This window comes from Bos taurus, chromosome 24 (genome assembly GCF_002263795.3).
Source record: "Bos taurus isolate L1 Dominette 01449 registration number 42190680 breed Hereford chromosome 24, ARS-UCD2.0, whole genome shotgun sequence".
Classification (NCBI taxonomy): domain Eukaryota; kingdom Metazoa; phylum Chordata; class Mammalia; order Artiodactyla; family Bovidae; genus Bos; species Bos taurus.
In genome coordinates this window covers 46,153,551-46,180,692 of record NC_037351.1, presented here as the reverse complement: position 1 = coordinate 46,180,692, position 27,142 = coordinate 46,153,551, and the positions used below count along the sequence as shown (strand labels likewise).

The following is a 27,142-nucleotide window of genomic DNA, read 5'->3' as shown; positions in this document are numbered from 1 at the left end:
GGCTCCTCCACTACAGCAAGGCATCTACCAAGGCGAGATGTTAATGGGTGGCCATGAGGGAACATGTGGGAGCTCTCTACTCTCTTCAACTTTCTGTGCACCTAAAACTGGTCTGAAAAAATAAAGTCTGTGACTGAGGGGAAAAAAAGTTCACTCACCTGGGCTCTGCTTGTAGTTTCTGAGAGAAAGTCATCTTCCAGTTCACTGACCCATACTTTTCTGAGAATAGACTCTAGACCCAGCAAACAGTGTCTGAATTTGGGCTCTTACAAAGGAATAAAAAATTCCAAGTCCAACTGTCAAAAATCAAATCTTTCTCCTCTATGGAGAAACTGAGGAGCTTCCAGATCAAAACATAAGAGGTTACATTTGAAAATGATTTAAAAAAAAAAAATGTGAACTTTCTGCCTTAAGATCCAAAAACTAAAGTTTAGGAAAACAAGTTAATTAGATGGTTGGTTCACAGAATATAACAGATTGTTTGAGAGATAAAAAGGTAAAAGAAAATAAGAGATAAGAGAGGAGGAGGAGGGAGGGAGTTGGGAGCAGAAGTGGGGAAGCTGAGGGCGGAGGAGGAAAAAGGGGAACGAGTGAAGGACAGAGGATGAGCAGAGGGTGGAGTGAGGAGGAGACAGCAGACACCGCCAGGCGTCCCGGAGGAGCACAGGTCCGTCTGGGAGCACCGCTCTCTGGGCATTTCCTGGGTGCGCACAGAAAAAAACACCCTGCACGAGTGAGGTGTAGTTAGCAATGCAGTTCATTTTTATTAGTTATAAATAAAGTACAAAAAATCCACCAAAAGTGAATCTAAGCATTTACACAATTCCTAATGTCTCCGCCTTTTCATTGATGCACTATTGCTTTAATATTCATAATAAATATTCTTCTAGCTTTCTGCTATAAAATAGTCTATGTAGCAAAATGTTGCACAGCACAACAGAACAGAACAGCAGGAGGATTACAAAAAAAGGACAATCAACACTGAGGATAAGCCTTTCACTTACCAGGGGCAACCAAATTACCCCCTCGCGGGCCTGGGGTTGCTGGCTCCAGAGCTGAGAAACGAGCCATGGCCAAGGCCAGGGGTGGGGCTGGGGAAGGGGAAGGCTGGGGTGAGGAGGGGTAAGGGACAGGCCAGCCAGGGCAAAGGGCACTTCCCACCCTGACCCCCCGACCCCAGAGCAGCATAAGGCGTGTCTGTCCAGGAGCCCTGCCAAGGGGCAGTATCTGCCAGGCCCTGCCGTGTGCAGTCATGCTCCAGTGGGCAACTCCACAGGCTGCCTCCATAGGAGTCAGGTCCGCATGGCTCCAGGGTGGAAGCAGAGGGAAGCTGGGCAGGCAGCAGGCAGGAAGCCCAGGGTAGGGGACCCATAAGTCCAGCCAGAGCCAAGTGGGGCCGAAAGGACCAGCCACTCTCACAAGCTGGCCAGGCAGTGTGGCAACTTTGGGCCTCCACTCCCTCCCCAGTCAGCACCATCCCACGGCGCCTCATGTGGAGGGTGGATCTCTCCACTGGGCAAAGGCAGTGATGTCAAGAGGCAAGAAGGAAGGATGAGCTGGAAAGAAAGGGGAGGAAGCAAACAGGTAGAGAGCCAGAGCCACTCAGAGGGGACAGGGACCTCCTCTCTCTGCCTCTGGCTCAAAAACAGCTGGGCTCACTGCTGTGCCAGGCTTCGAAGCTATTGATCCTCCAGCTCTCCCCTCCCGCCTCTCCTGGGGGCAGTGAGATCGGAGGCCCCCAGCTGTCCTCCACAGCAGCCCCCTCCGGCCCACAGCCCCCTTGGAGCAATGGCAGAGGGCAAAGTAGATGCTGGGAGGAGAAACCGTGGGTCTCAAACCTGTGTCCTGATCTGTTGTCAAGGGCGAGTCCTCAACAGCAAAGACTCCAGGAGATGACAGGGTGGTGAGGTCAATCCTAAACACCAGAGTCTGGTACCTATATCCTGCTGACCCCATCCCCATATCTAAGAAGACATGGATGGCAGCTCACTCTCCAAATGCCCACCAAACCTTGTGAAAGCCCATGTCCAAGGACGCATCTGCCTGCCTTGCCCTCTGTGCCCCGCAGGACGCATGTCAAAGGACAGACATCCTTCCACTGGATAAGTTCTCAGTCCACTCTCTTCCTGTCCTTCCCTCCACACTCCCTTTCTTCTCTCCTAAGAGGATGGGAGAGCACAGTGTGGTGGGCTCCCGCCGGCTCTGTGGACACCAGAGAAACCCTCCTGTTCAGCTTCCTCACCCCAGCCCAGAAAACTGAGACTTGGGAGGCCAAGTGACTTGCTCAAGATCACAGGGAAGTCTGCCGGAGAGCTGATCTGAAAAACCAAGCCTCCTGACCCCAGGTCCTGAGCTCATTCTAATAAATCATCAGGCTTTGGCTCTCAGCTGCTCCTGCTGGTAATGTCCAAGGGGCTTAGTTCTCGAACTAAGATGACCCCCCCATCCCCCCACCCCCAACCTTCCCCAGAGGATGGGGGCAGGGTGGGTAGAGGTTGTGGAAAAGGGGAAGAGGAGGAAAAATGGGGAGGTTAATGATGGGGGATCGGGAGGGCAAGGATAGCAAGTGAAAGGCTTACCCCAGTCTGCTGACGAGTGCAAATTATATTTATATATGTGCTAAATACAGTCACTATATTGGAGTTTTTCACTAGGATCACAGCATACAGAATCAAAGGTTTGCATTTCGTATGGAATGTATCCAAAGAGGCCAGCACCACAGTAGGACAGCTTGCAATCACACACCCTGATAGTTTGGACAAAATAAAGTTCGCGGAATTTTTGTGTTTTTTTTTTGTTTTTTGTTTTTTTTGTATTCGTAGTTGTTTGTCATCGTACCAATGCATGCAAAGCATTCCACTCCCAGAAACAACGCCAAAATGAGGTAATAGGAGTAATAAAAAAAATTAGTATCCTTTCTAAATAAATAAATTATAATTAAAAATGCAAAACAACTATAAAAATAATTAAATAAGAACCCACGATATCTACAAGTTAGTCATAAATTATGATTGTTAAATATAAGGCATTTAAACTCACAAAACCCTGTAAACTAGCAACGTGCCATGTTTTTGTTTTTTGTGGTTTTTTTTTTTTTTTTCATGTTTGTTTTTCTATCAGCTGAAATCGCTCTAGCATTTGCTCTATGCGCGCGCGGGAGATGAAACACGACGGGAGGGCCTGACAGACGGTGCTACAGCCCCACGCGGGGAATGTCTGTCCCGCCGGCAGGCGGGGGGCTGGGGGCAGGGGGGATTTCTTCAGGAAGAAGAAAAAAAAAATCTGGTGCTTTTTCTTCACCATTGAAAAAACTGTGCTTGTTCATTAGGCGTAAAGAGTTAAGAATACTTGCACGGAGGCTGGAAAGATTTGCAGAAGAGGAGCTCGGAGTCCCGCCACGGGTGAGGGGCGAGGGCTGGGCGGGGCCGGCGGGAGAAGCCACCTGGGCCCCGCGCCCGCCGCGCCGGGTGGCCGGGCTTCGCGGGGTTGGTTCGCGGGTTGGCGTCCCGGCGGCCCGGGCCGCGCTGTGGCTGGAGGCCCAACTGGAATCCTGGGGCCGCTGTCGCCCCAGAAGGCACTCATGCGTCTCGGTCAAGGAAGGGTCTGAGTCCCTTGAGTTGAGCAGAAGGAGGACGACCGGGGGTCTCCCCTCCCAGAGGTGGTGGGTGTGAGATGCTGAGGCCCAACCTGCCTCTTCTCCAGTCTTCCCAGGCTCCTGGACGATGGGGAGGGCAACGGGAGGGGGCTTCGAGGGAGGAGACACACAGACCCCCTCTCCTCACTTCTCACACTTCTCACCCCCGGGTGCGTCTGGGAGGTGCCTATCTGCAGGGTAGGAGAGCCCCAGAGAGATGGGTATGGGGGTGGGCTCTAGGATCTACCCCCAAAACCAGCGCTGACCTCTCCCCTCTGGGTGGTCCTCACCCCGTTAGTGCCTCATGTTAGCCTGGGGGCCTGCAGGGAGCTGCAGAGAAGTGGTGGGGAGAAGGGGACCTGTCCCACTCTCAGCCTGTGATACAGATGTTGGTGCCCCTGGGGAGAATCGTTGTCAACAGTTTGGTGGGCACACAGCTCTCCCGACTTGAAAAAAGTGTGTTGATATTAGGGAGGATCAGGGAATATGAGCGTTGGAAGGAAATTTAGCAAGCATCCGATGCGAGCTCCCTGCGGGCAGCTGAGGAAGCTGAGGCCCAGGGAGCAGAGGGCAGGTTCTAGAGCTGCCACATTGTCAGTGAAGAGCCTGGACAGAAGCCAGACACCAGCTCCCCACCAGGCCCCCACCTGCTAGCCTTTCAAACCAGCCTTGGAGGGAAGAACAAAGACTAAGTAAATGGGCAGTGACCTTCCCTGGGCCGCCCCACCCATCTCAGGTCAAAGTAGGGTAGGGGGCGAAGTTCCCAGCTTCCTGGGGCTACTAGTAACTAGCTCTGTCCAAAATCCTGACAAGTACTTTCCCACTCGTGGGATCTCCAGTCACTGGCCCTGGAGACCAGGTTCACACACTGGAACCACCAAATGGGACAGGATCACGCCCAGGCCATTAACCTAGAATCTGATCAGTCACCCTGCATTATCACCCTGGCTCCTCACCTGGACTGTAAGCTCGCCAAGGCCAGGGTGTTGCGTCCCTGGCTGCTGTCTCTCCCAGCACCTGCGCTGGCAGCACTCAGGATAGACGCCTTGGTCTGAGTGAGATCCTCAAGGATTCCTCCTCCCAGAAGCCACGACCCCTGCTCTCTGCCCACAGGTGTCCCGAGCGATGCCCCTCTGCCTGACACCTCCACGTGTGCCAGAAGGTTCTATCTCAAGCCTCCCCATCATTTTCACTCATTGATCCTGGTTCTACCCTTTGCAGCAGCAATGCAGACTCAAATTTTCTTGACCTTAAGGATGATCTTCATATATGTCATAAATACCTGTCTCCCTTAGTCCTTCTCACTGATACAAAGGCATTGAGACTGGGGCATGGGGTAAGTAAGGGGAGGGGTTGGCTTGAAGGGCAGTACACATGAGGGAGAGAAGGAGCCAGAGGCAGGGGCAGAGGAAGGGAGCAGAATTCCAGCTGAGCTGGTATTTTCCACATATGGACAAAGAAAGTTGGCTTGGGATTGGAAGTTGATGGACTCTCCCATCTCCATTCTCCTGTCCTCCTTTCTCTCTGCTCCCTTTGAAATTCAGAAAGAAAAAAAAAACGTGGAGCAGTTCAGAAAGACAGCAGCCAGGGAGACAACATCCTGGCCTCGGGGAGCTTACAGTCCAGGTATGATGTCACTTGGAACTTCCAGGTCTTGTCTCCCACCACCCCATCCCTCAATCCCAAGGAGGTTCCCAGGAGAGAGCACAGAAGTCGTTGGGCGGATAGTCGTACTCCTCGCAACACCTCCGTGAGGTAGAGGAAGTGGAAACTGGCATACACTGTTGCTTCTCCCCACTGTAAGAAGAAGGAAACTGAGGCACAGAAAAAGAAAGAGACTTGCCCAAGGTTATCAAAGAGTCAGAGAAAGGGCTAGAGACGAGGGCCTCCCAAACCCACCAAGGTCGTGTCAGGGCCAGGGTCCTCTCTGAGGGACTCGATCAGGATTCGAGACGTCCGTGAAGAAGCTCAAGATCCTCCTTCCCCTGTGCGACTTGACCTTTAACATCTGATTAATTCTTTGCATTAGGGAGGCGGCGGCCACATGGCCTCTTTGTGGCAGGGTCTGAGCACAGCCAAAGGAAGAAGCTGGCGTGAGCAGGGCTATCCTGGCTCCGAGGAGACTGGGACAGCTCTAGCTGAACCCCTCCTAGTTCAGTGTGGGACAGGAGGGGATGAGGGATGGCTGGAGCTAAGTAGATGGGCTCTGGAAGTGGGGAGCCCTCCTTCAAGACAGATTTATGCCTTTCACCCACTCAAATGCTGCCTTCCCAAGCCTGGCTGAGCCCCTGAGAGGCCCATCTAAGGCCCCCATCTGCTTCGTCTCCAGTCCCCACCCCCTTCTCACATGCCCCCTCCATGCTCACTCCGTGCGCTTGTAAACATGAGAAAAACAAAAGCCAAGAAAAAAGACAAAAACAAAACCAGGACCCCCTCCCGCCTCCCAACTTGGGTGAAAAAAAAAAATCATCCTTCTTCACCGTAAACAGAATTTGGCTCTTTTTTTTTTTCACCTTTGATTCGTTTTTGTTTTTTTTTCTGTTCTCTCGTAAAGACGGGAAGATTTTGGGCTGTCATTGGTTGGTTCAGTCAGGCACCAAAACAAGAAACTCAATGAGAAATATTTGGTGCAGATTCTGTAACAGCGACATGTCCACCACAGATGACTGGAGCACCACACAGGACATTTTTTTTCTGAAGCTAACATGCTCTGGCTGCCATCCACAGAAATAGCTAGAGACCCCTACATGGTTTCTACGTGGTCGAGAGGTATATATACAATCCTTTGAAGGACAGGATCGAGGGGCCGGGCTGTCAGCTGGGATCTGCAGGACTGCCTCTAGACTCTCAGCAGCGTGGCCCCCCCTTCCCACCCTTGTTCCGGGCAACGCCAGCTCCCTCCCTCCCGCGCAGCAGGCGGACGGACGGACGGACGGACGGACGGACAGACGGATGGGGCAGTCACCACTCTGCATGGGCGGGTCTCCCCCCACCCCCTCCTTTCCTCGGATACGGATTACCACCAACTCCTCTTTCCACAAAAATGTGCTTGCAGGCTTTTCCTCTACATCAAATGGCTCAGAAGGCAAAGTTTGGCTGCAAGGGCTATGGCCGTGGGGGGACCTGGTGAAGGAAAATGGGGTGTCCACTGGCTGATTCCTCCCTCAGCTGTCGGCTCCCAGTTGTGTCTCAATGTCCACTCGGCAGATGGGGCATTTCTTGCTCATGGCGAGCCACTGGTCCACACACAGTTGATGAAAGAGATGCATACAGGGGAGGCGCCTGGAAGAGGGAAGGGTAAGTGGGAGCAATGGTCAAGGGGAAGGGTCCCACGCTGCGCCAGGAGCCGAGGGAAGCCGACTACTCGGGGGACCAGGAGACTCACACCCAAAGGGTCTTGGGGGCCCTGCCATGGAGTGAGCTTGTGGCTGGGATGGAAATGCATGACAGGAGGAGAGTCCCAAGACCCCCCTCCTCCTGGCCCTCCAACTCAAAGCCAGGACTTAATCTGAGATCCATACAGGCCAAATGCCCCTCTGCTCTCTTAGCTTGGTATCTGGGTGTCCACACAATGGGCACTACACATCCAGAATGTTCCACACTCCACCTTCCTAGGACCACCATGGAGCACACTGTGCACTCTTGCACACTCACGCATGTGCGCAGGTAAACAAGCAAGCACTCCCCCCACCCCAACATGCGGCAGAGGACTGGATCAGCCCCGGGAAGGAGGACGGGGGACTCAAGGGGCCGAGCTCCTACCTCACATCTTCCCCATCTTCCAGCAGAGACAGGCAGATCGTGCATTTCTCATCGGTGTCTGACTCCTCTCCCTCCTCCTTCTTGCCCTTCCCATCCTGGGGTCTTCGCTGGGAGAAGCAGAGGAGAGCATCTGTTACCTGAAGCCGACTCACATGGTGGTGCATCTTTGATCCACAGCACTTCCCTCTCTGCCTTTCAGCCTCCTTTCCCTGTGTGTCGGTCACTTTTGAAGTTCTTAAGTAACACCTAGACTTTGTTTTTGGAGAAGGACATGGCAACCCACTCCAGTATTCTTGCCTGGAGAATCCTGTGGACAGAGGAGCCTGGCGGGCTGCTGTCCATGGGGTTGCACAGAGTCAGAAACGACTGAAGTGACTTAGCAGCAGCAGCAGCAGACTTTGTTTTGTTTTGTGTCGTTTTTTAACACCTAGACTTCTGTGTGCTTCCCAGACTCTTCTCCCTTCCTCCTCCCCACACCCCCCTCCTTGGTGCAGCATACAGAGTGTGGAAGAAACCAAACGAATCTTATTCTTGTTGTTTCAGGCAAACTATGTCCAGGGTATAAACTTAATGCAGTCCTAGGAATCAGCGAACTCAAATGGACTGGAATGGGTGAATTTAACTCAGATGACCATTATATCTACTACTGCAGACAGGATCCCTCAGAAGAAATGGAGTAGCCATCATAGTCAACAAGAGTCCGTAATGCAGTACTTGGATGCAATCTCAAAAATGACAGAATGATCTCTGTTGGTTTCCAAGGCAAACCATTCAATATCACAGTAATCCAAGTCTATGCCCCAACCAGTAACACTGAAGAAGCTGAAGTTGAACGGTTCTATGAAGACCTACAGGACCTTTTAGAACTAACACCCAAAAAAGATGTCCTTTTCATTATAGGGGACTGGAATGCAAAAGTAGAAAGTCAAGAAACACCTGGAGTAACAGGCAAATTTGGCCTTGGAATACGGAATGAAGCAGGGCAAAGACTGATAGAGTTTTGCCAAGAAAATGCACTGGTCATAACAAACACCCTCTTCCAACAACACAAGAGAAGACTCTACACATGGACATCACCAGATGGTCAACACCGAAATCAAATTGATTATGTTCTTTGCAGCCAAAGATGGAGAAGCTCTATACAGTCAGCAAAAACAAGACCAGGAGCTGACTGTGGCTCAGATCATGAACTCCTTATTGCCAAATTCAGACTTAAATTGAAGAAAGTAGGGAAAACCACTAGACCATTCAGGTATGACCTAAATCAAATCCCTTATGATTATACAGTGGAAGTGAGAGATAGATTTAAGGGCCTAGATCTGATAGATAGAGTGCCTGATGAACTATGGAATGAGGTTCGTGACATTGGACAGGAGACAGGGATCAAGACCATCTCCATGGAAAAGAAATGCAAAAAAGCAAAATGGCTGTCTGAGAAGGCCTTACAAATAGCTGTGAAAAGAAGAGAAGCGAAAAGCAAAGGAGAAAAGGAAAGATGTAAGCATCTGAATGCAGAGTTCCAAAGAATAGCAAGGAGCGATAAGGAAGCCTTCCTCGGCGATCAATGCAAAGAAACAGAGGAAAACAATAGAATGGGAAAGACTAGAGATCACTTCAAGAAAATTAGAGATACCAAGGGAACATTTCATGCAAAGATGGGCTCGATAAAGGACAGAAATGGTATGGACCTAACAGAAGCAGAAGATATTAAGAAGAGGTGGCAAGAATTACACAGAAGAACTGTACAAAAAAGATCTTCATGACCAAGATAATCACGATGATGTGATCACTGACCTAGAGCCAGACATCCTGGAATGTGAAGTCAAGTGGGCCTTAGAAAGCATCACTACAAACAAAGCTAATGGAGGTGATGGAATTCCAGTTGAGCATTTCAAATCCTGAAAGATGATGCTGTGAAAATGCTGCACTCAATATGCCAGCAAATTTGGAAAACTCAGCAGTGGCCACAGGACTGGAAAAGGTCAGTTTTCATTCCAATCCCAAAGAAGGGCAATGCCAAAGAATGCTCAAACTACTGCACAATTGCACTCATCTCACATGCTAGTAAAGTAATGCTCAAAATTCTCCAAGCCAGGCTTCAGCAATATGTGAACCGTGAACTTCCTGATGTTCAAGCTGGTTTTAGAAAAGGCAGAGGAACCAGAGATCAAATTGTCAACATCTGCTGGATCATCGAAAAAGCAAGAGAGTTCCAGAAAAACATCTATTTCTGCTTTATTGACTATGCCAAAGCCTTTGACTATGTGGATCACAATAAACTGTGGAAAATTCTGAAAGAGATGGGAATACCAGACCACCTGATCTGCCTCTTGAGAAATTTGTATGCAGGTCAGGAAGCAACAGTTAGAACTGGACATGGAACAACAGACCGGTTCCAAATAGGAAAATGAGTTTGTCAAGGCTGTATATTGTCACCCTGCTAATTTTACTTATATGCAGAGTACATCATGAGAAATGCTGGGCTGGAAGAAGCACAAGCTGGAATCAAGATTGCCAGGAGAAATATCAATCACCTCATATATGCAGATGACACCACCCTTATGGCAGAAAGTGAAGAGGAACTAAAAAGCCTCTTGATGAAAGTGAAAGTAGAGAGTGAAAAAGTTGGCTTAAAGCTCAACATTCAGAAAACGAAGATCATGGCATCGGGTCCCATCACGTCACGGGAAATAGATGGGGAAACAGTGGAAACAGTGTCAGACTCTATTTTTGGGGGCTCCAAAGTCACTGCAGATGGTGATTGCAGCCATGAAATTAAAAGACGCTTGCTCCTTGGAAGGAAAGTTATGACCAACCCAGATAGCATATTCAAAAGCAGAGACATTACTTTGCCAACAAAGGTCCGTCTAGTCAAGGCTATGGTTTTTCCAGTGGTCATGTATGGATGTGAGAGTTGGACTGTGAAGAAGGCTGAGTGCCGAAGAATTGATGCTTTTGAACTGTGGTGTTGGAAAAGACTCTTGAGAGTCCCTTGGACTGCAAGGAGATCCAACCAGTCCTTTCTGAAGGAGATCAGCCCTGGGATTTCTTTGGAAGGAATGATGCTAAAGCTGAAACTCCAGTACTTTGGCCACCTCATGCGGAGAGTTCACTCATTAGAAAAGACTCTGATGCTGGGAGGGATTGGGGGCAGGAGGAGAAGGGGACGACAGAGGATGAGATGGCTGGATGGCATCACTGACTCGATGGACGTGAGTCTGAGTGAACTCTGGGTGATGGTGATGGACAGGGAGGCCTGGCGTGCTGTGATTCATGGGGTCGCAAAGAGTCGGACACGACTGAGCGACTGAACTGAACTGAACTGAACTGAATGAATCAGCCTTGGCAAATCTATGGCTTGTGCGTAAACAGCTGCCCCCTTTCTAGCCCACTCACGCTGTCCACTCCTCCTTACATTCTCTCCAACCTAGACCCTTGCCTCCACACTTTCCCTCCACTTTCTTCCTTCCTTCCTCTCCTTCCCTCAGCTAATGTCTATTCAGTTATTCATTCATTACTAGATGAAGGCATCTGGGCTGTACCTCTTAATTTTCGTACCATGCTTATTTTATGTTGTTGGATCTCTCTGCCTGCCCAGAAAGTCCTTTAAAATAGGTACTAGTTCCACTGTGCACCAGAAACTAACGCAACATTGTAAATCAACCATACTTCAATTTTTAAAAGCTATTAATTAAAAAAAAAGGATAAGTTAAGCACTAGTCTCAATATCACGTTAGCCATCATATAGGCACTCTGTTTATACTTGTTAACTTTAATTGTCTTATTTTAAATTCTATGCTAAGTATTTGAAAAAGCTGGCTTGAAACTCAGCATACAAAAAACTAAGATCATGGCATCCAGTCCCATCACTTGATAGTAAATATAAGAAGAAAAAGTGGAAGCAGTGACAGATTTTATTTTCTTGGGCTCCAAAATCACTGTGGACAGTGACTATAGCCATGAAATTAAAAGATGCTTGCTGCTCTTTTCTCTTCTCCGCCATCCTATGTGCGGTTGAATTCTCTCCTCACCATGTCGTCTCACAAGACTTTCAGGATCAAGCGATTCCTGGCCAAGAAACAAAAGCAGAATCGTCCCATTCCTCAATGGATTCGAGTGAAAACTGGCAATAAAATCAGGTACCACTCCAAGAGAAGACATTGGAGAAGAACCCAGCTGGGTCTATAAGAAGCGAGCTGGGTCTATGAGAAGCGAGCTGGGTCTACAAGAAGCGAGCTGGGTCTATAAGAAGCGAGCTGGGTCTACGAGAAGTGGTCTTAACATGTGTGCCACACATGTTAAGACCACTTTTTTAAGCAGCCAAATCACAATGAAAACATCACTACTGTAATGCTTGGCCCATGATGTTATTTCCTCACTATCAGTCTGAGACCCAGTAATAAATATAAAACGTTGGAATTGTTATTGTATTATATGGTTTGTGATGACGTACTGAATAAATACTGTCAGTTAGGACATGGGCCTGTCCAATGATAGAAATGTTCTCTAGCTACCAAGTACTTAGAAGTACAGCTTGTAAAATAGGAACTGGCTTTTAAAAATTTTGTTGTCTTATTGTTCCCTATAACTAGCAGCTCTTACACCTACTGTTATAGGAAGTACACGTATGTGTCATCCTTGAACCTGTAGGCAGCACCTTTTTAAAATAAACCGTGGGGGGAGGGGTGCTTGCCACAAGACATGCAGGATCTTAGTTCCCCAACCAGGGATTGAACCCACTTGGCTGCCAGGAAAGTCCCATAAAAAGCATGTTTATATGCTATTCTATGATGTGAACCAGGGTTTGGCAAACTGATCTGCCTGTTTTTGTATGGTCTGTGAACTAAAGTTATGCATTTTTAAATGGTTGAAAAAATCAAATGTTTTTGACATTTAATAAATTCAAGTTTACCTACCAGGAAAAAAAAATAAATAAATAAAAGATGCTTGCTCCTTGGAAGAAAAGCTATGACAAACTTAGACAGTGTACTAAAAAGCAGAGATATCACTTTGCCGACAAAGGTCCATATAGTCAAAATTGTGGTTTTTCCAGTAGTTGTGTATGGATGTGAGAGTTGGACCAGAAAGAAGACTGAGTGTTGAAGAATTGATGCTTTTGAACTGTGGTGCTGGAGAAGACTCTTCAGAGTTGCTTGGACAGCAAGGAGATCAAACCAGTCGATCCTAAAGGAAATCAACCCTGAATATTCATTGGAAGGACTGATGCTGAAGCTGAAGCTCCAGTACTTTGGCACCTGATGCAAAGAGCTGACTCCTTAGAAAAGACTCTGATTCTGGGAAAGATTGAAGGCAAAAGGAGAAGAGGGTGACAGAGGATGAGATGGTTAGATAATATCACCGACTCAATGGACATGAATTTAAGCAAGCCCTGGGAGATAGTGAAGGACAGGGAAGCCTGGCGTGCTGCAGTCCATGGAGCTGGAAAGAGCCAGAAACGACTTAGGGACTGCACAAGAACAACTACTATGGAGAAAGTTCCAAGTTCTTAGGTGGCTTGGACCATGGCTCACTCTTCTTTAGGTTCCATGCACACTTGGTCAAGTACAAGGGTGCTTAAAAAAAAATATTCTGGGGAGGAAGGAATCTAATCAGTGAATGAAGTCAGCCCACTTTCTTGTCCCCATCTCCATGCCAAACAGTAAAACATTCTGATAACACCCACGGGAATAAAACTAGCTCATTCCCTGGTAGCTCAGCTGGTAAGAATCCACCTGCAGTGCAGGAGACCCTGGTTAAATTCCTGGGTTGAGAAGAACCCCTGGATAAGGGATAGGCTACCCACTCTGGTATTCTTGGGCTTCCCTGGTGGCTCAGCTGGTAAAAAATCCACCTGCAACGCAAGAGACCTGGGTTTGATCCCTGGGTTGGGAAGATGATTTCCCGGAGAAGGGAAAGGCTACCCACTCCAGTATTCTGGCCTGGAGAATTCCATGAACTGTATAGTCCATGGGGTTGCAAGAGTCAGACACAACTGAGCAACTTTCACTTCACTTCTCTCCCTTCTCCAGGGAAAAACAGACTTAAAGGTCATTTAGCCAAGAGAAAAATCTGAAGTGTCACAAGATGAAGACCACCCAGAGAATGACTCTGATCTTGGGGCCAGGCCTAAATTCCAGGTCTCCGCAGTCTGGTTCCTGATCCTCAGTTCTGGATCTGAAGCAGTCTAGGGAATTGTGTAACCTCATTAGGACATACAAGAAAATCTATGCCTTCTGATCTCAGTTTCCCTGTGCCCTATATGCCCCATTGCAATAAGTTTACTCTTAGCCATAATCCAGAAAATCAGAATTACATCCATGGTCTCATACAGTTGTCATGGGTTTAGATTATGAATGGAGTTATGATCATTTGCCTGCCTAAGAACCCAGCTGTGTTTGCTGGAGGAGTGGCCTTCTTTTAGTCGACCCTTTGAGAAAAGAGAGTTCCATAAAAAAAATACCATGGAGACTATTTTCTATTGTCTTCTCCCATCATTATTCAGGATCTCCTTTTTATAGTTAATAATTTTAACTTAATATTCCTACTTTGTTTTGCTCTGTTTAATCTATATTTCTTTAAACTATTGTCTCTTTTCAAATCTTATCCTATTTCTTCTTTTGTATTTTTAATCTTTTAGGTCTTCTGGTTTTTGTCTTCTCTTTTCATTATCTATGAAGCTTTTATCTTAACTATAACTTTCTTCAGGATTCTAAATTTAATATTTATTTTATCTCTTTTACCCTTACTTTCTCATTTTCATTAACATTCCCTTTTTACTTTGATGTTATTAATTTTGTATGTTGTTTTCATATCTTTTCCTAATTCTTATTTTTCTGTATTTTCTTTTTAGACTATATTTTAATTATTCTTATCATTATTACTATTTTAAAATATCCTTTTCTGTTTTATATTATTTTACTGAGTTTAAATTTTTTAAACTTTTTTTTATATTTTAAAGGGTTTTAAATGCTATCATTTTGCATTTTTAATTCTTCTTATTCCTTATTTTAAAATATTTTATTCCCCGAATTCTCCTTTTATTCTTATAATTTCTTAGCTCAATTCTTTATCTCATTGGCTCAGTTCATTTTTCCTTTTCATTCTTAGCATTTGTTCTTTTCCTTATCTCTTCTCAACTTGTTGAAGTGATGGCAAATGAAGTGTGCAGTCTGGTGTAAGTGAGGCCACCCTGATCAGGAAGGTAGAAGTTGTTCCTGGGCTCCTGAACACACCTTTCTCCCTTCAATGTTCTTCTTCATAAGCTTCAAGCTCTCCCACCAACGAATGGTCATTTTCTCCATGCCAGTGATCACCTTAATTACTGAAATACTGTCATTTCCTCTCTGTTGTTGTTCAGTCACTCAGTCACATCTGACTCTTTGCGACCCCCTGGACTGCAGCACTGGAGAAGGCAATGGCACCCTACTCCAGTATTCTTGCCTGGAAAACCCCACTGCGGAGGAGCCCGGTGGGCTGCAGTCCATGGGGTCGAACAGAGTCGGACACAACTGAAGGGATTTAACAGCAACAGTAACAGCAACAGGACTGCAGCATGCCAGACGTCCCTGTCTTTCACCTTCTCCCAGAGCTTGCTCAAACTCATGTCCATTGAGTTGGTGATGCCATCCAACCATCTCATCCTCTGTCGTCCCCTTCTCCCACCTTCAATATTTCCCAGCATCAGGGTCTTTTCTAATGAGTCAGGTCTTTGCATCAGGTGGCCAAAGTATCAGAGCTTCAGTTTCAGCATCAGTCCTTCAAATGAACATTCAGGGTTGATTTCCTTTAGGATTGAACGGTTTGATCTCCTTTCAGTCCAAGCAACTCTCAGGAGTCTTCTCCAGTACCACAGTTCAAAAGCATCAATTCTTTGGCACTCAGTCTTCTTTATGGTCCAACTCTCACATTTATACATGACTACTGGAAAAACCATAGCTTTGGCTAGACAAACATTTGTCAGCAAAGTAATGTCTCTGCTTTTTAATATGCTGTCTGTGTTTGTCATGTCCCCTATTAACATGCTATGCATGACTGACACATAATAAGTGTGTTATAGATGTTGGTTGGAATCACTGATGGATAAATCCAGTGCCTCCAAAAGAAGCTGCACAGGCCAAGGGTCATGGTCTTTGACATTGAAACCATGGGTCCTGAGCAAGCCTAGAGTGAGTGAGCCTGCTCTCAAGGTAAGAGTAGCTCCCCACTCCCAAGCTCTCACCAGGTACAGGCACTGTGCTGGGCTGTGGATATGCACTGTCCCACTGAATCCCCAGAGTCACTCTATGGCAGCTACTAATATATCTTTCCCATTTTAAATTAAAAAGGACAAGGGAAGGGCCAGAAATGTCATGTAAGCTGTCTAGAGTCACACAGCTATACATAGTGGTTATGGTCTGAATGTTTCTCTCTCCACCCCAAATTCATATGTTGAAGCCCTAACCAACCCTTCCAATATGATGGAGATGGGGCTCTGGGCAGTAATTAGGTCTAGATGAATTCATGAGGGTGGGTTCCCCATGATGGGATTGGTGCCCTTATAAGAAGAGAAAAAGACACCAGAGCCTCCTTTCTGCCACGTGAGGACAGACCAAGAAATGAGCCATCTGCCAGACAGGAAGAGTGCCCTCACTAAGAATCAAGTCGGCCAGTGCCTTGGTCTTGACTTCCCAGGCTCCAAAACCATCAGAAATAAAAGCCACCAAGCAGATGGTATTTTGTTACAGCAGCCCAAAGACAGTAGTAAAACTGAAAATTAAAACTGATTCCAGCACCTAGTCCTCACAACCACGGCAGCCTAGGACCTCCTGAGGGGGTGAAGACGGGCTCCAGCTTGACCAGCACGAGCATTTTCCAGCTCCAAGATTCTCAGTGCTCATCAAGCTTTTAATTCCTAAACTTAAATAACTACTTATTTGTTTTCATAGCAGACTTCATTTCATAGAATTGTGTTAGTTTATATGAAAACTAAGCAGAAAATACAGCCTGTTCCATCCCTTCCCCTCTCAAAATGCACACAGTTTGCCTGATTAATATCTTGCATTAGTTTGGTGTATTTGTTACAACTGATGAACCGAGAGTGATACCTCACCATTAATAAAGTCCATTGGTCTACATTAGAGTTCTTAGGGTTTTGACAAATGCAGTGTCACGTGTCCACCATTACAGTAGCATAAGAAAATAGTTTCACCACACTACAAATCCCTTGTGATCCACCTGTTTATTTGTCTATTCCTCCCCTAGAGCCCTTGGCAACAATGCATCTTTTTACAGTCCAGTCTTCCTTTTCTAGAATGCTGTACATTTGGAATCATACAGTATGCAGCCTTTGCAAGCCAACTTTTTTCACTTAGTAACATGCATTTAATATATATTTTCTGTATGACATCTATTCATGACTGAATATTTTTTTAAAATCATGTAATATATACATGTACCACAGTTTATCTATTTCCTTATTGAAAAACATCTCAGTTGCTTCCAAATTTTTTATTTATTAAATTAAAAAAAAAAACTTAACTTCAATTCCTGGGCTCTAATCCTACTCCAGATTCCAAAGAAATAGCCCTGGAGAGTCTTCCTCTGCAGGCTTAGGATAGAGCCTGTGACTCTGTGGCTTTAAAAGCAGTCCAGGTGAGCCTGACACTCACTGAGGACTGGAAACCTGCACCTTGAAGCCTTAGCCTCCCATTTGTCCAGGTGAGGCTGGACTTGGAGTCTTTCCTAAGGCAAACTTTAGCCTCCAGTGCTGGTGCTCCCTTGGCCCTCCACATTCAGATACAAACATTTATCTGCCTGTACACCCACCCAGCACACCACTCACAAGTCCACACGTGCACACACATGCACCCGGCTCCCCTCCTGTACCAATGAGACACCGCCATCAGCCCTCCTGATCACACCGGCAGAGGCACAGGAGAAGGCCCTGGAAAGGAGGCAGAGCTTCCTCTATATTTTAAACTGCGCCAGGATCAACTAGACCACTCCCCACCCCCACCTCCCAACTCTGCAGGCTGACCTGCTGGTCAGCGTACCTTCTTGTACTTGTGGGGGAAGGTGAACCTCTCGATGGTGTTCTGTACTGCCCCCCGAGTCACGTTTCCCAGCCTGTCCTCGAGCTGCAGCAGCTCCTACAAAGAGAAAACGTGTGGATGCGTGCACTCCACACATGCAAACACACAGATGCATACACGATAAGGCAGGGGGCACTGGGAGACATCAGCGAAGATTCACGTGGGGAGAACTAACTTGTCAGAGGCTCAAAGACCGAGAGACCTCTGCTCTTTTTCTCCCTCCTACTCTCAACCCTGAGGCTCCCTGCCACCACCCATGCCTCCCCCACCAGAGAGGGAGGGACAGGAGATGGTGGGGTCTCCACCAATCCAGCGGGAACCAGGAGGAATGGGAGGGTTCCCCCCAGACAGAGGGACAGGGTGTACCTCATAGCTCTCCCGCACAGCGGAGGTGTGTCTGCTGGGATTCAGTCCCTGGAGAGCAAGGAAGTGAAGCTGAGGGTAAGGGTAGTTTCGGATTTCGTGGACGACCTGTTGGGGAAAAAATGCCTCAGACAGGATTCCAGGCTCCAGGAGCCCAGCTTCTGATTCTCCCTCCCGTAGCTGCCAGTCAGCGCAACCCTGAGGTGCTGCAGGTAAGGGAGGAGAAGTGCTGTCTTTTCCTCCTCCTGTCTTTTCTGCTCATCAAGAACCAAGCCTGTGCCGAACTAGCCCCAGAAAGAATCACAAAATCAGTAAAGTAACAAACTAATCTGATTGGGCATTTATTTCATAGCAGGCCCTGTTCAAAGCCCTTCTCGTGACTAACTGAATTATCCCACCTGATCTGTCACGTGGGTACAATTACTATCCCCATTTTACAAATGAAGTAAGTGACATAGCCATGGTTTCAAACCCAGGCAGTCAGATCTCAAAATTCACTCTCTTCCCCTCTGCACTGCGCTGCCCAGACTAGGGTGGGACAAAATTTAATGACTCAGTAACCAAGAGAAATAGTACTTTAATGTAATATTTAAAAATCAAAGTAATACCAAAAAGTCCATAATGAACAAAAATATCAAAATTTTAAAGAAAAACAGGATCTGACCCTTTCCTGGCACAGCCCTACCTCACTCACTGTGAGTCAGAGCTCCTCAGCTTACTCCTGCATGATCCTAGACTTAACCTCTCTAGGCCTCAGTTTGCCCATCTGTAAAATAGGGATAAAACCTTTCCTGTGGGGTGATCCCTGGGTTGGGAAGATCCCCTGGAGTAGGAAATAGCAACCCACTCCAGTATTCTTGCCTGGGAAATTCCATGGACAGAGGGAGCCTGGTGGGCTATAGTCCATGGGGTTGCAAAGAGTCAAACATGACTGAGCAACTGAACATACAGCGCTTAGAACGGTGCCTGGTATGCACTAAGTTCTCAGTAAACACAAGGTTTTATTCCTAGGGGGTGGTACTTCATACGTGAACCTTAGAACTTCAGAGCTGACAAGGCTTCTGAGATGACGCATCCTAGCTCTCACTTTACAAGTGAGGAGACTGAGGTGCTGGGTGGTTAAAGGGCAAAGGCAGTACTGGAGGGCAGAATTAACACTCGAGGGCATCAACGTGGAGAAGATGTCTGGAAATAAGATTTCTAGTCGGTCTTCAGCTGCCTTAACAAATTCACTTCACCTTCATTCATGAAGCATCATGAAGCTTGGGAGGCCAGGAACACAAAGGCCCCCAAACCCAACCTGACCCTCCCACAGTCCCTGCCCCTGCAGTGCTGAAGGCCTACGCTCCACACGAGGCCGCCCCAGACCAGCAGGCAGCCCTAAGGGCCACCTCTGGGGTCTCTTATGTTCCCACACCAGGTGTCTTCATCCCATTTCACAGATCTGTAAAACCAGAGCCCAGGGAGGCGCCACCCTAAATGAGGTCATATGGGGTTGGGGGACTACCCTGCTTGTTCTTAGCCCTGAGCCTTTCCCCCAGCCACCCCCCATCCTCACTCACTCCTACCTCCATCCCCACACCCCCAGCCTGCCACACTGCCCCTTGCCCCTCCCCCAGCACCCCCACCCCTCCTTCAGCAGTGCTAGCTTCTAGCCCAGCAGCTTTCCCTTCTTTCCCCTTCAATCCTGATCGGGACTGGGAGCTGGGAGGGAAGGGCAGCAGTGGACCTGCCTGGGCGTGGGGCACAGAGGCTCGGGTCACAGGGGCACAGAGCCGCAGACCTCAGCCCGCCACTGGCACCAACGGGCGGCAGAGGACTCAGTCGCCTGGCAAAGCCTCTCACTCACCATCTGCGTGGAGGAGGAGTTTCGGGGGAAATGGTGCATTCGAAGAGTTGCTAGGTAATGCTGATAGTGCTGAGGGACGGGCCGCACCTGGAACTGAGCAGAGCTCAAGCCGGCGTCCACACTGAGATCCCTGCAGGGACAGGGCCACAGTGAGGCACAGGGGGTTCAGCTGTCGGGTGCAAACGGACCCCAGACACCAAGCCCATCGAGCAGAATCAGGGTCACGAACTGCTGCAGAGGCAAGGGACCCAGTCTCGCCTAGTCCATCCCCTCTTTATGACGAGGAGAAGGAAGGGCTCTGCGAGATCTGAAGGAACTAGAATATTCTGAGCCTCATACTACTTGGGACTAGTGCACAAATCTCCTTCCCAAGGCAAAGTCCATTCCTAAGAGAAATGCTGAAAGAGGAATCCAAATAAGCCAGACACATACAGAGCAAAGGAAAGACAGGTCCAGATAAAGTGGAGGGGTCAGAGGCCACGCGTTTACCACTTTAAGAAAATAACAGGAGAGGGACCTGCAGCCTTGGGGCAGGAAACTCTCCTGAACCACTGCCCCCATTCTTAACAATGCAGGAAATTCACTTCACTTAGTAATCAATCAGTTAATACTGAAAAGGAACCAGGGTTTCTTGAAAAAATGGCTAAGTTTAATGGCCAAATAATGACTCAGTTTCAGTACCAAAAAAAATGAGTACCAAAAAAATGTGCGAAATGAGATTGAAACATCTTGTCATAATTGAAAGCAAGGAAGTCATCAAGGTCAGGTCAAAAGAATTCAGGAACCATCTCAAAGAGGCCCCCACTGGCAGAGTTTGGACATTTTGCATCAATGAGTATAACCGCAGTAGGTTTAAATACATCAAATAGGTTCAAATCCATGAGCGTGAAATGATGCTCAAGCAAATTGGTCCCCTTTGAGGTATGCTAGGGAACCAATGCTTCACTTTGAAAACTAATAAATACAGGAGAAGAACCAAACATTTATCCTGTCTTTCCTCTATTAACTGTACTTCAGGGTAACCAAATCATGATGAAGGGAAATTGCTCTTTATGAAAGTTTTCTGTGTAATAAATGAATAAGGAATGATTGAATTACTTGTCACCTTCTCACGTCCCCTAAAGAAATAAAGGATCTGGGGGAAGATCATCAATTACTATTAAAATCACATAGGAGAGTCAACCAGTTTTCGGCTGGAAGAACCCAGCATCTCCTCTGAAGTGTTTTTACCAGAAATTGCGAGTTGAAGCTGAACCTGCTCAGCTTGCAACCTGAGTGCCAGGGTGTAGGGAATATAGCAAACCAAAGAGCACCTGAGCAAATGCAATTTGTTTAAAACATGAGGAACATGACAGGAATTTCTGCTTCCATCTGTGATGTCTAAACAGTGTGATGTAAATATATTCCTATATTTCCTCCATCAGTTCAGTTCAGTTCAGTAGCTCAGTCGTGTCTGACTCTTTGCAACCCCATGGACTGCAGCAAGCCAGGCTTCCCTGTCCATCACCAACTCCTGGAGCTTACTCAAACTCATGTCCATTGAGTCGGTGATGCCATCCAACCATCTCATCCTCTGTCATCCCCTTCTCCTCCCACCTTCAATCTTTCCCAGCATCAGAATCTTTTCCAAGGAGTTAGTTCTTTGCATCAGGTGGCCAAATCCCGGATCCCTGGAACAACTCCTGATGAGTCTGCCCCCTTGGGAAATGAGGTAACTCTTGGAGTTGGTTGGAAGTAAACCTAGAAATTCTCTGAGTCCAACCCCTCATTTTTGCAGGCCCAGCACAGGACTGAAGAAGGGCAGTGCCCGATCCACGGCCGTGGGCTAGCCAGTCTGGGATTCCAGGGTTTCTGACCCTCACCTGGGCTCATCCTATGACCTGCCTCGACAAAAGGAGTTCCATGGGGCACCTCATGGGCAGAAACTCGGACTCAGCAGCTGCCCAGAGGTCCCAGCAGATTCACAGCTGCAGAGAGATGTTCAGGGAATTCTACCAAAAGCAAAGCCCCAAGGAACTGAGAACAGAGTTGCTCCAATTCCGAGAGTGCTGACTAGAGAAGCAAAAGACACCTTCAGCCTCAGATGAGCTGAGCGATTTGCCCAGGGTGGGCCTGGGTGGGCTCTGGGATCCCCTTTTACCTCATCAAAAATCTGATCCAAAACCCAGGATCCCCTAACAGCTGCCTGCAGGGGAAGGAAGCCAGGAGGCTCTCATCTCCATGTCCCCTCTCTACCTGTCCCAGGTGCCCGAGTAGGGCTAGGACGAGGTGGTGGAGTGGCCTGCAGTGGGCGCAGAGATGGAACCATGAACCACGACTGAGTCAGAGGAGCATGATGAGAATGGAGACACTGGAGCGGGGCACGAAGTTGGGCTCAAGTTACCAGGCCTGGGCCAGAAAGCGGAGCTTCATGGGGGGATTTATCCCCCAAGGCCTGCTGCCCCCACACACTCTCAAGGCTGGGGTGCTCAACTGAGAGCAGCTACGTGGGTAGGGCTGAAATCACCTAAATTTCAGGGAAAGGCCAGTCAGCCTCAGGCTTGGGGCTGGAACAGGCTCTGGGGGCCGGATCCTGGAATGATCAGGGCAGAATTCAGTGATTCCTAATGGTTCTTTAAAGGAAAGGGGCGGGGGGCCTGGGTCCAGGCACACTCCTCCCTCCCCCTTCCCAGGGGTCCTCGAAGAGCGAAGAGCGTGAGAGCGGCCCCTCTTCTAATGCATTTCTTGTCATCTAATTTCCAGAACCTTGCATCTCCTGGCAGAAGAGACCTCCCTGGAAAAGAGCGGGGGCAGGTATGTAAAGGCCCTTGTCACCACTAGGCTGGCCCTTGCTGGAGCAGAGCTCATTACAGGGAGGAGAGGGGGGCCTCCTGCTTGGGAAGTGGGGACAGGACAGGCAGAAAGGCCCAAGCTGGCCCTGGGCACAGGGCCCTCCCAGCCTCTCAGGGCCCCAGTCTCTCCCAGTCCTTGGGGCAGGCAGGGGTCAGGAATGCACAGCAACAGAAATTTGAGGAGGACAGGAGATTTAAAGCCAGCAGGCTTACCGGCACACCACCCTCCTCCTGACATCTCTGCAGCATCACCCTCACCTGTCCCTTGCCACTTGCCACGTGGGACCCCGTGTGTATATTCAGATCCCTCAGCCACACACAAGGACCCTGGCTGCTCTGTGTGCTGAAGTGAATCAAATTGAATTGACTTGCCTGCTGAGGGACAGAATTTCATCCAAACAACAATTAAATCTTCCTAATTTGAATCTGCTAATTAGAAAGAGGCTGGGCTGAAGCTGGCTGTGGTACAATCTCTTAAGGAAGCGTTAAATCTATCAGAGAAAACTTGAGAACTAGCGAGGGCTGGAGACGATGGAACCTGTGAAAACAACCCTCTCCTGCACCTAAAGGCACATTTAATTTCCAATCAACCAGAACTGCCCCTCAGAACCGTTCCTGGGTGTCCAGTCCTGGTCACGTTTCCAAAGCAACCTTTGCCCATGAAAGTTAGACAGATTAAATGGCTGAGTAATGACACTACTGTATGTCTGTTTTATAAATAGTCCATTCCCTTTCGTTGAGGTTTTTTTGTTTTTACATTCTTTTAAAGAAAAAATATTTTTTTAACCTCAAAGTTGCAAGAACAGCACCAAAAAATTCCTGGTTATCCTTCATTCAGATTCCCCAAATGTTAAAGTTTTACTACTTCACTGAATTTCTTTTTCCTTCTCTCTCCAAATTCATCTATCCATACCCACCTACTTATACATACCCATACACAGTTCCCCGTGGATTTTTTTTCTAAACTATTTAAAAGTAAGTTGCAGGCAGGATACTCTTTACCTCTAAGTACTTTAGTGAACTGCACATCTTTTTTTTCAAGTGTTCGAGTGTTTGGATCTGACCCTAGGTTAGGTCAGCCCTCCCTGAGCTAGAACCTGTGAGTAGGGTGGGACCAAGGACCCAAAACCAAGCAGTACTGCATCTCAGGGCAAGAAAGACCTCTGTCCTGAGCTCAAGAGATTGTGGGAAGACTTTACAAGGCCCCACTGCCTACAAAGACCCCTCAACCAAGCCCTGAACCTCTCCCCAGGCAGTCTCCCCAGGCCTTGCCTCCAACCTAGCTGGTTCTATCTCCCTGAGCCTCTTTTGCATGGCTGGCATGCCCTGGTACTTCTCTCTGGACTCCTCAAGGCCCACCTCCTCCAGGAAGCCTTCCCTGACCATCATGCTAGCTCCTGAGACTCTCCTATCTGCCCTCCTACCAAGGACTATTGGTTCACAACACTCCCAGGACTTGGGAAATGTGTTGCATCCCTGTCAGCTCCTCCCAGGCAGAACCACAAGAACTGAGCCCCAGGTTGGCACATGGTGGTGCTTAGCCACACCTGAGCTTGCTGCCAGAACTAGGGCCCTGGGGGCCCCTCTGGCTCCGAAGGTGGCTGGGGACAAGGCAAAAGCTGGGGCTTGAAAACTAGAACTCCTGCATCATTGATGGAAGGAAACAGGAGCTCCAAGGATCAGGCAACACCCTCCTCTCTCCCTCCCCCAGGGGCCCTAAAGACTCACCAGTCAGTGCCCTCAGCCAAATACCTGGGCTGAGGTGTCTGTAGTTGGTGGCCGAAGTCGAAGCTGGGGTGGAGGCGGTGGGGATGGACAGACACGCGCTCCTGACTCCGCCTGCACCGGAAGGGAAGGAGGACCCAGGCGTCAGGGCAGCCCTGGGACAGCCCAGCTTGCAAGAGCACTGAGCCCCCGGTGGCCCCCACCCATGCCTACATATGGAGCAGCGGCCTTCAGCCCTCTTCCCAAGCTCCAAGGAAGCTTCCTGGGCAGCAGCTCATAACTCAGACATTCCCGCTGTCTGTGGGCTGCCCACTACACCAAGGCCGCTTACTGCTGCTGGCCTGCTATCTCACCCAGGCTCTCTACCTCCTTTGCTCCTTCTCCTTCTACTCCCCTCTGTCCTTGGTGGGTTGTATTCAGGACACACAGACCTGCCTCCTGTAGCATCTCCCACGTCTATGCACCCATACCCTCTGCTGCCATCATGCTCTTTTCTTCTCCTCCACCCTTCTCCACACTCTTCCCAGTTTACAGGGCCCAGGACTAGGCCTCCTCCAGGAAGGCCTCCCAGAACACTCCAGATCATGGTGACCTCTCCTTCCTCTGACCTCCTACAATACTTACCTTCTGTCCCAGGTACCCCAGCCTCTATAGATATGAACACTTAGGGCCTTAAAGATCATCATGTCCAGAGGTGCTCAAAGTATGCTCCAACGACCCCTGGCAGTCCCTGTGACCCTTTCACAGCGTTTCTGAGGTCAAAATGATTTTCATGATAATACTCTCATGTATTTGCTTTTTCACTCTCATTCTCTCACAAGTGAACAACAGAATTTTCTAGAAACTACATGACATGTGATTCAGCTACAGTTTGAGTGCAGAAGCAGACTTGAGAATACAGCTATCTTCTATTGAGCCAGGCGTTAAAGAGATTTGCAAATATATAATTGTTAAAAATCACTCTTTTTACTGCATTATATATAGCTATCTTTTGAAAAACGTTATTGGCATTAATATAACTCTGTTATTGTCATTTTAAATGAATTAATAAGTATTTAAATATTTTCATTTTAAATTCCTAATAGGGTAAGTATCAATAGTCATAATAAACAAAAGTTTGCTATAGTCCTCAATAATTTTTAAGAGAGTAAAATGTCCTGAGACAAAAATGTTAGAGAAACACTTATCTTGTACAACTCCTCTTAAGACTTGAGACTCAGAGAGGTACAGTGACTTGCCCAAGGTCCCACGGTCAGCTTGGCCCCCTTTGATTAGTACTGTCTCTTTTAATTTTGCAATTGTTTCACTGTTGGTCTCTCCAACCACATGATGGGCTCTTTGTGGGCAGGGTTGACCCAGGGCATCCCTTAGGGACCTCCAGTGTTAGAATCAGGTGACCGTGAAGTTTGAGAGGGTGCGAGGGGTCCCCTAGTCTGGTCTCCCACACTATGCAAAAGTCCACCGTGACCATCCTGGCCCAGCTACCAGGGCCATGTGACAAGGACACACACTAGCAACAGAGGGAACCGGTGTCAGGTTAAAGCCATGCTCACTACCCGGAATGAATGCCTCTAACCAGAGCAAAAGCTGCCTCCTACAGGGAGACTCCTTTGGTGACTGACGGCGGGCCAAGCCTGGCAGGGTGGAAACCAGGGGTCGAGCCCCGGGCCCCGCCCCGGCCCCGCCCCCCTCGCCCACGTGGCGCACACACCTGGGGTGCGAGACAAGCCGGCGGTGCTGGGCTTCCAGGAGCTGCTGCTGCAGGAGGTATTGCTGGTGCAGGGCCTGAGGTAGGAAGGAGGGACCTGTGACGTCCTGGAACTGCAGGGTGGGCAGCGGGGTCAGCGACTGGTGCAGGGCGCCGCTGTGCTGGTGGGCCGGGGCCATGTGGGCGCTGAGGCCCGGCTGCGACTGCACGGGGTGGGCCAGGGGGAAGTCGGGGGCGAGCTGCTGCGGCTGCGGGGGGCCCAGGTGGAAGTGCCGGCAGGAGGTAGCGTGAGGAAGCTGAGACCTTTGAAAGGGGGCACCTGGAGAAGCAATGACAAAGACCCCATGAGGACGAGCCCTGCTACCCTCCCCAAGGGTCTCATCTCCCCCTACCCGCAACCTGCAGCCCCTGAAACTCAAAACCTTCATTAGAACCCAACAGTGTCATTATTTTTATATACAAATGACCATCAGTGCTGCCTGGTAAAGGCTCAGTGCAGAAGGTGTTGGAGGGAGGAGGCATATTTTGTTTAATAAATAGATAAGCATTCTCTTTTAAATTAACACACTAGTTAAAGGAATTTTAAGGTCCCAGGAGACAGTTTGGCTTTCTTGAATTTCTCCCAGGCAACTTTATTGATCCTGCTACTGCTAAGTCGCTTCAGTCGTGTCCGACTCTGTGCGACCCCATAGACGGCAGCCAACCAGGCTCCCCCATCCCCGGGATTCTCCAGGCAAGAACACTGGAGTGGGCTGCCATTTCCTTCTCCAATGTAAGAAAGTGAAAAGTGAAAGTGAAGTCGCTCAGTCATGTCCAACTCTTCAGGACCCCATGGACTGCAGCCTACCAGGCTCCTCCACCCATGGGATTTTCCAGGCAAGAGTACTGGAGTGGGCTGCCATTGCCTTCTGCTTACTGATCCTACTACCTTTTAAATAGATGCCTAGAGGAACAGCCTGCAATGCAGGAGACCCAAGTTTGGTCCCTGGGTTGGGAAGATCCCCTCAAGAAGGAAATGGATACCCACTCCAGTATTCTTGCCTGAGAAGTCCCAAGGGCAGAGGAGCCCAGTGGACTACAGTCCATGGGGTTGCAAAGAGTAGGACACAACTGAGCAACCAACACACACACACACACGAGAAAATATAGTCCAGCCTAGTCAAGGTCTGAAGCCTTGGCTGGCCAGGACCCAGCCTGCAG

At 48.4% G+C, this 27,142-nt stretch overlaps 1 protein-coding gene and 1 pseudogene across 1 annotated transcript in view; one reads left to right on the top strand and one right to left on the bottom strand.

Annotated features, from left to right (window-relative positions):
• Positions 1-739: 739 nt before the first annotated feature.
• Positions 740-27,142, bottom strand: part of RNF165 (ring finger protein 165) — a 116,972-nt gene continuing 90,569 nt past the window's right edge. Inside the window, exons 2-8 of the mRNA XM_024984469.2 lie at positions 25,946-26,261; positions 24,238-24,348; positions 19,679-19,808; positions 17,833-17,937; positions 17,428-17,523; positions 7,397-7,503; positions 740-6,916 (exon numbers count right to left, since the gene is read on the bottom strand). Coding sequence (XP_024840237.1) covers positions 6,799-6,916; positions 7,397-7,503; positions 17,428-17,523; positions 17,833-17,937; positions 19,679-19,808; positions 24,238-24,348; positions 25,946-26,261 — 983 coding nt within the window. The 3' untranslated portion in view covers positions 740-6,798. The remainder of the gene's footprint in view (positions 6,917-7,396; positions 7,504-17,427; positions 17,524-17,832; positions 17,938-19,678; positions 19,809-24,237; positions 24,349-25,945; positions 26,262-27,142) is intronic.
• LOC100296475 (ribosomal protein L39-like pseudogene) lies at positions 11,378-11,622 on the top strand (annotated as a pseudogene).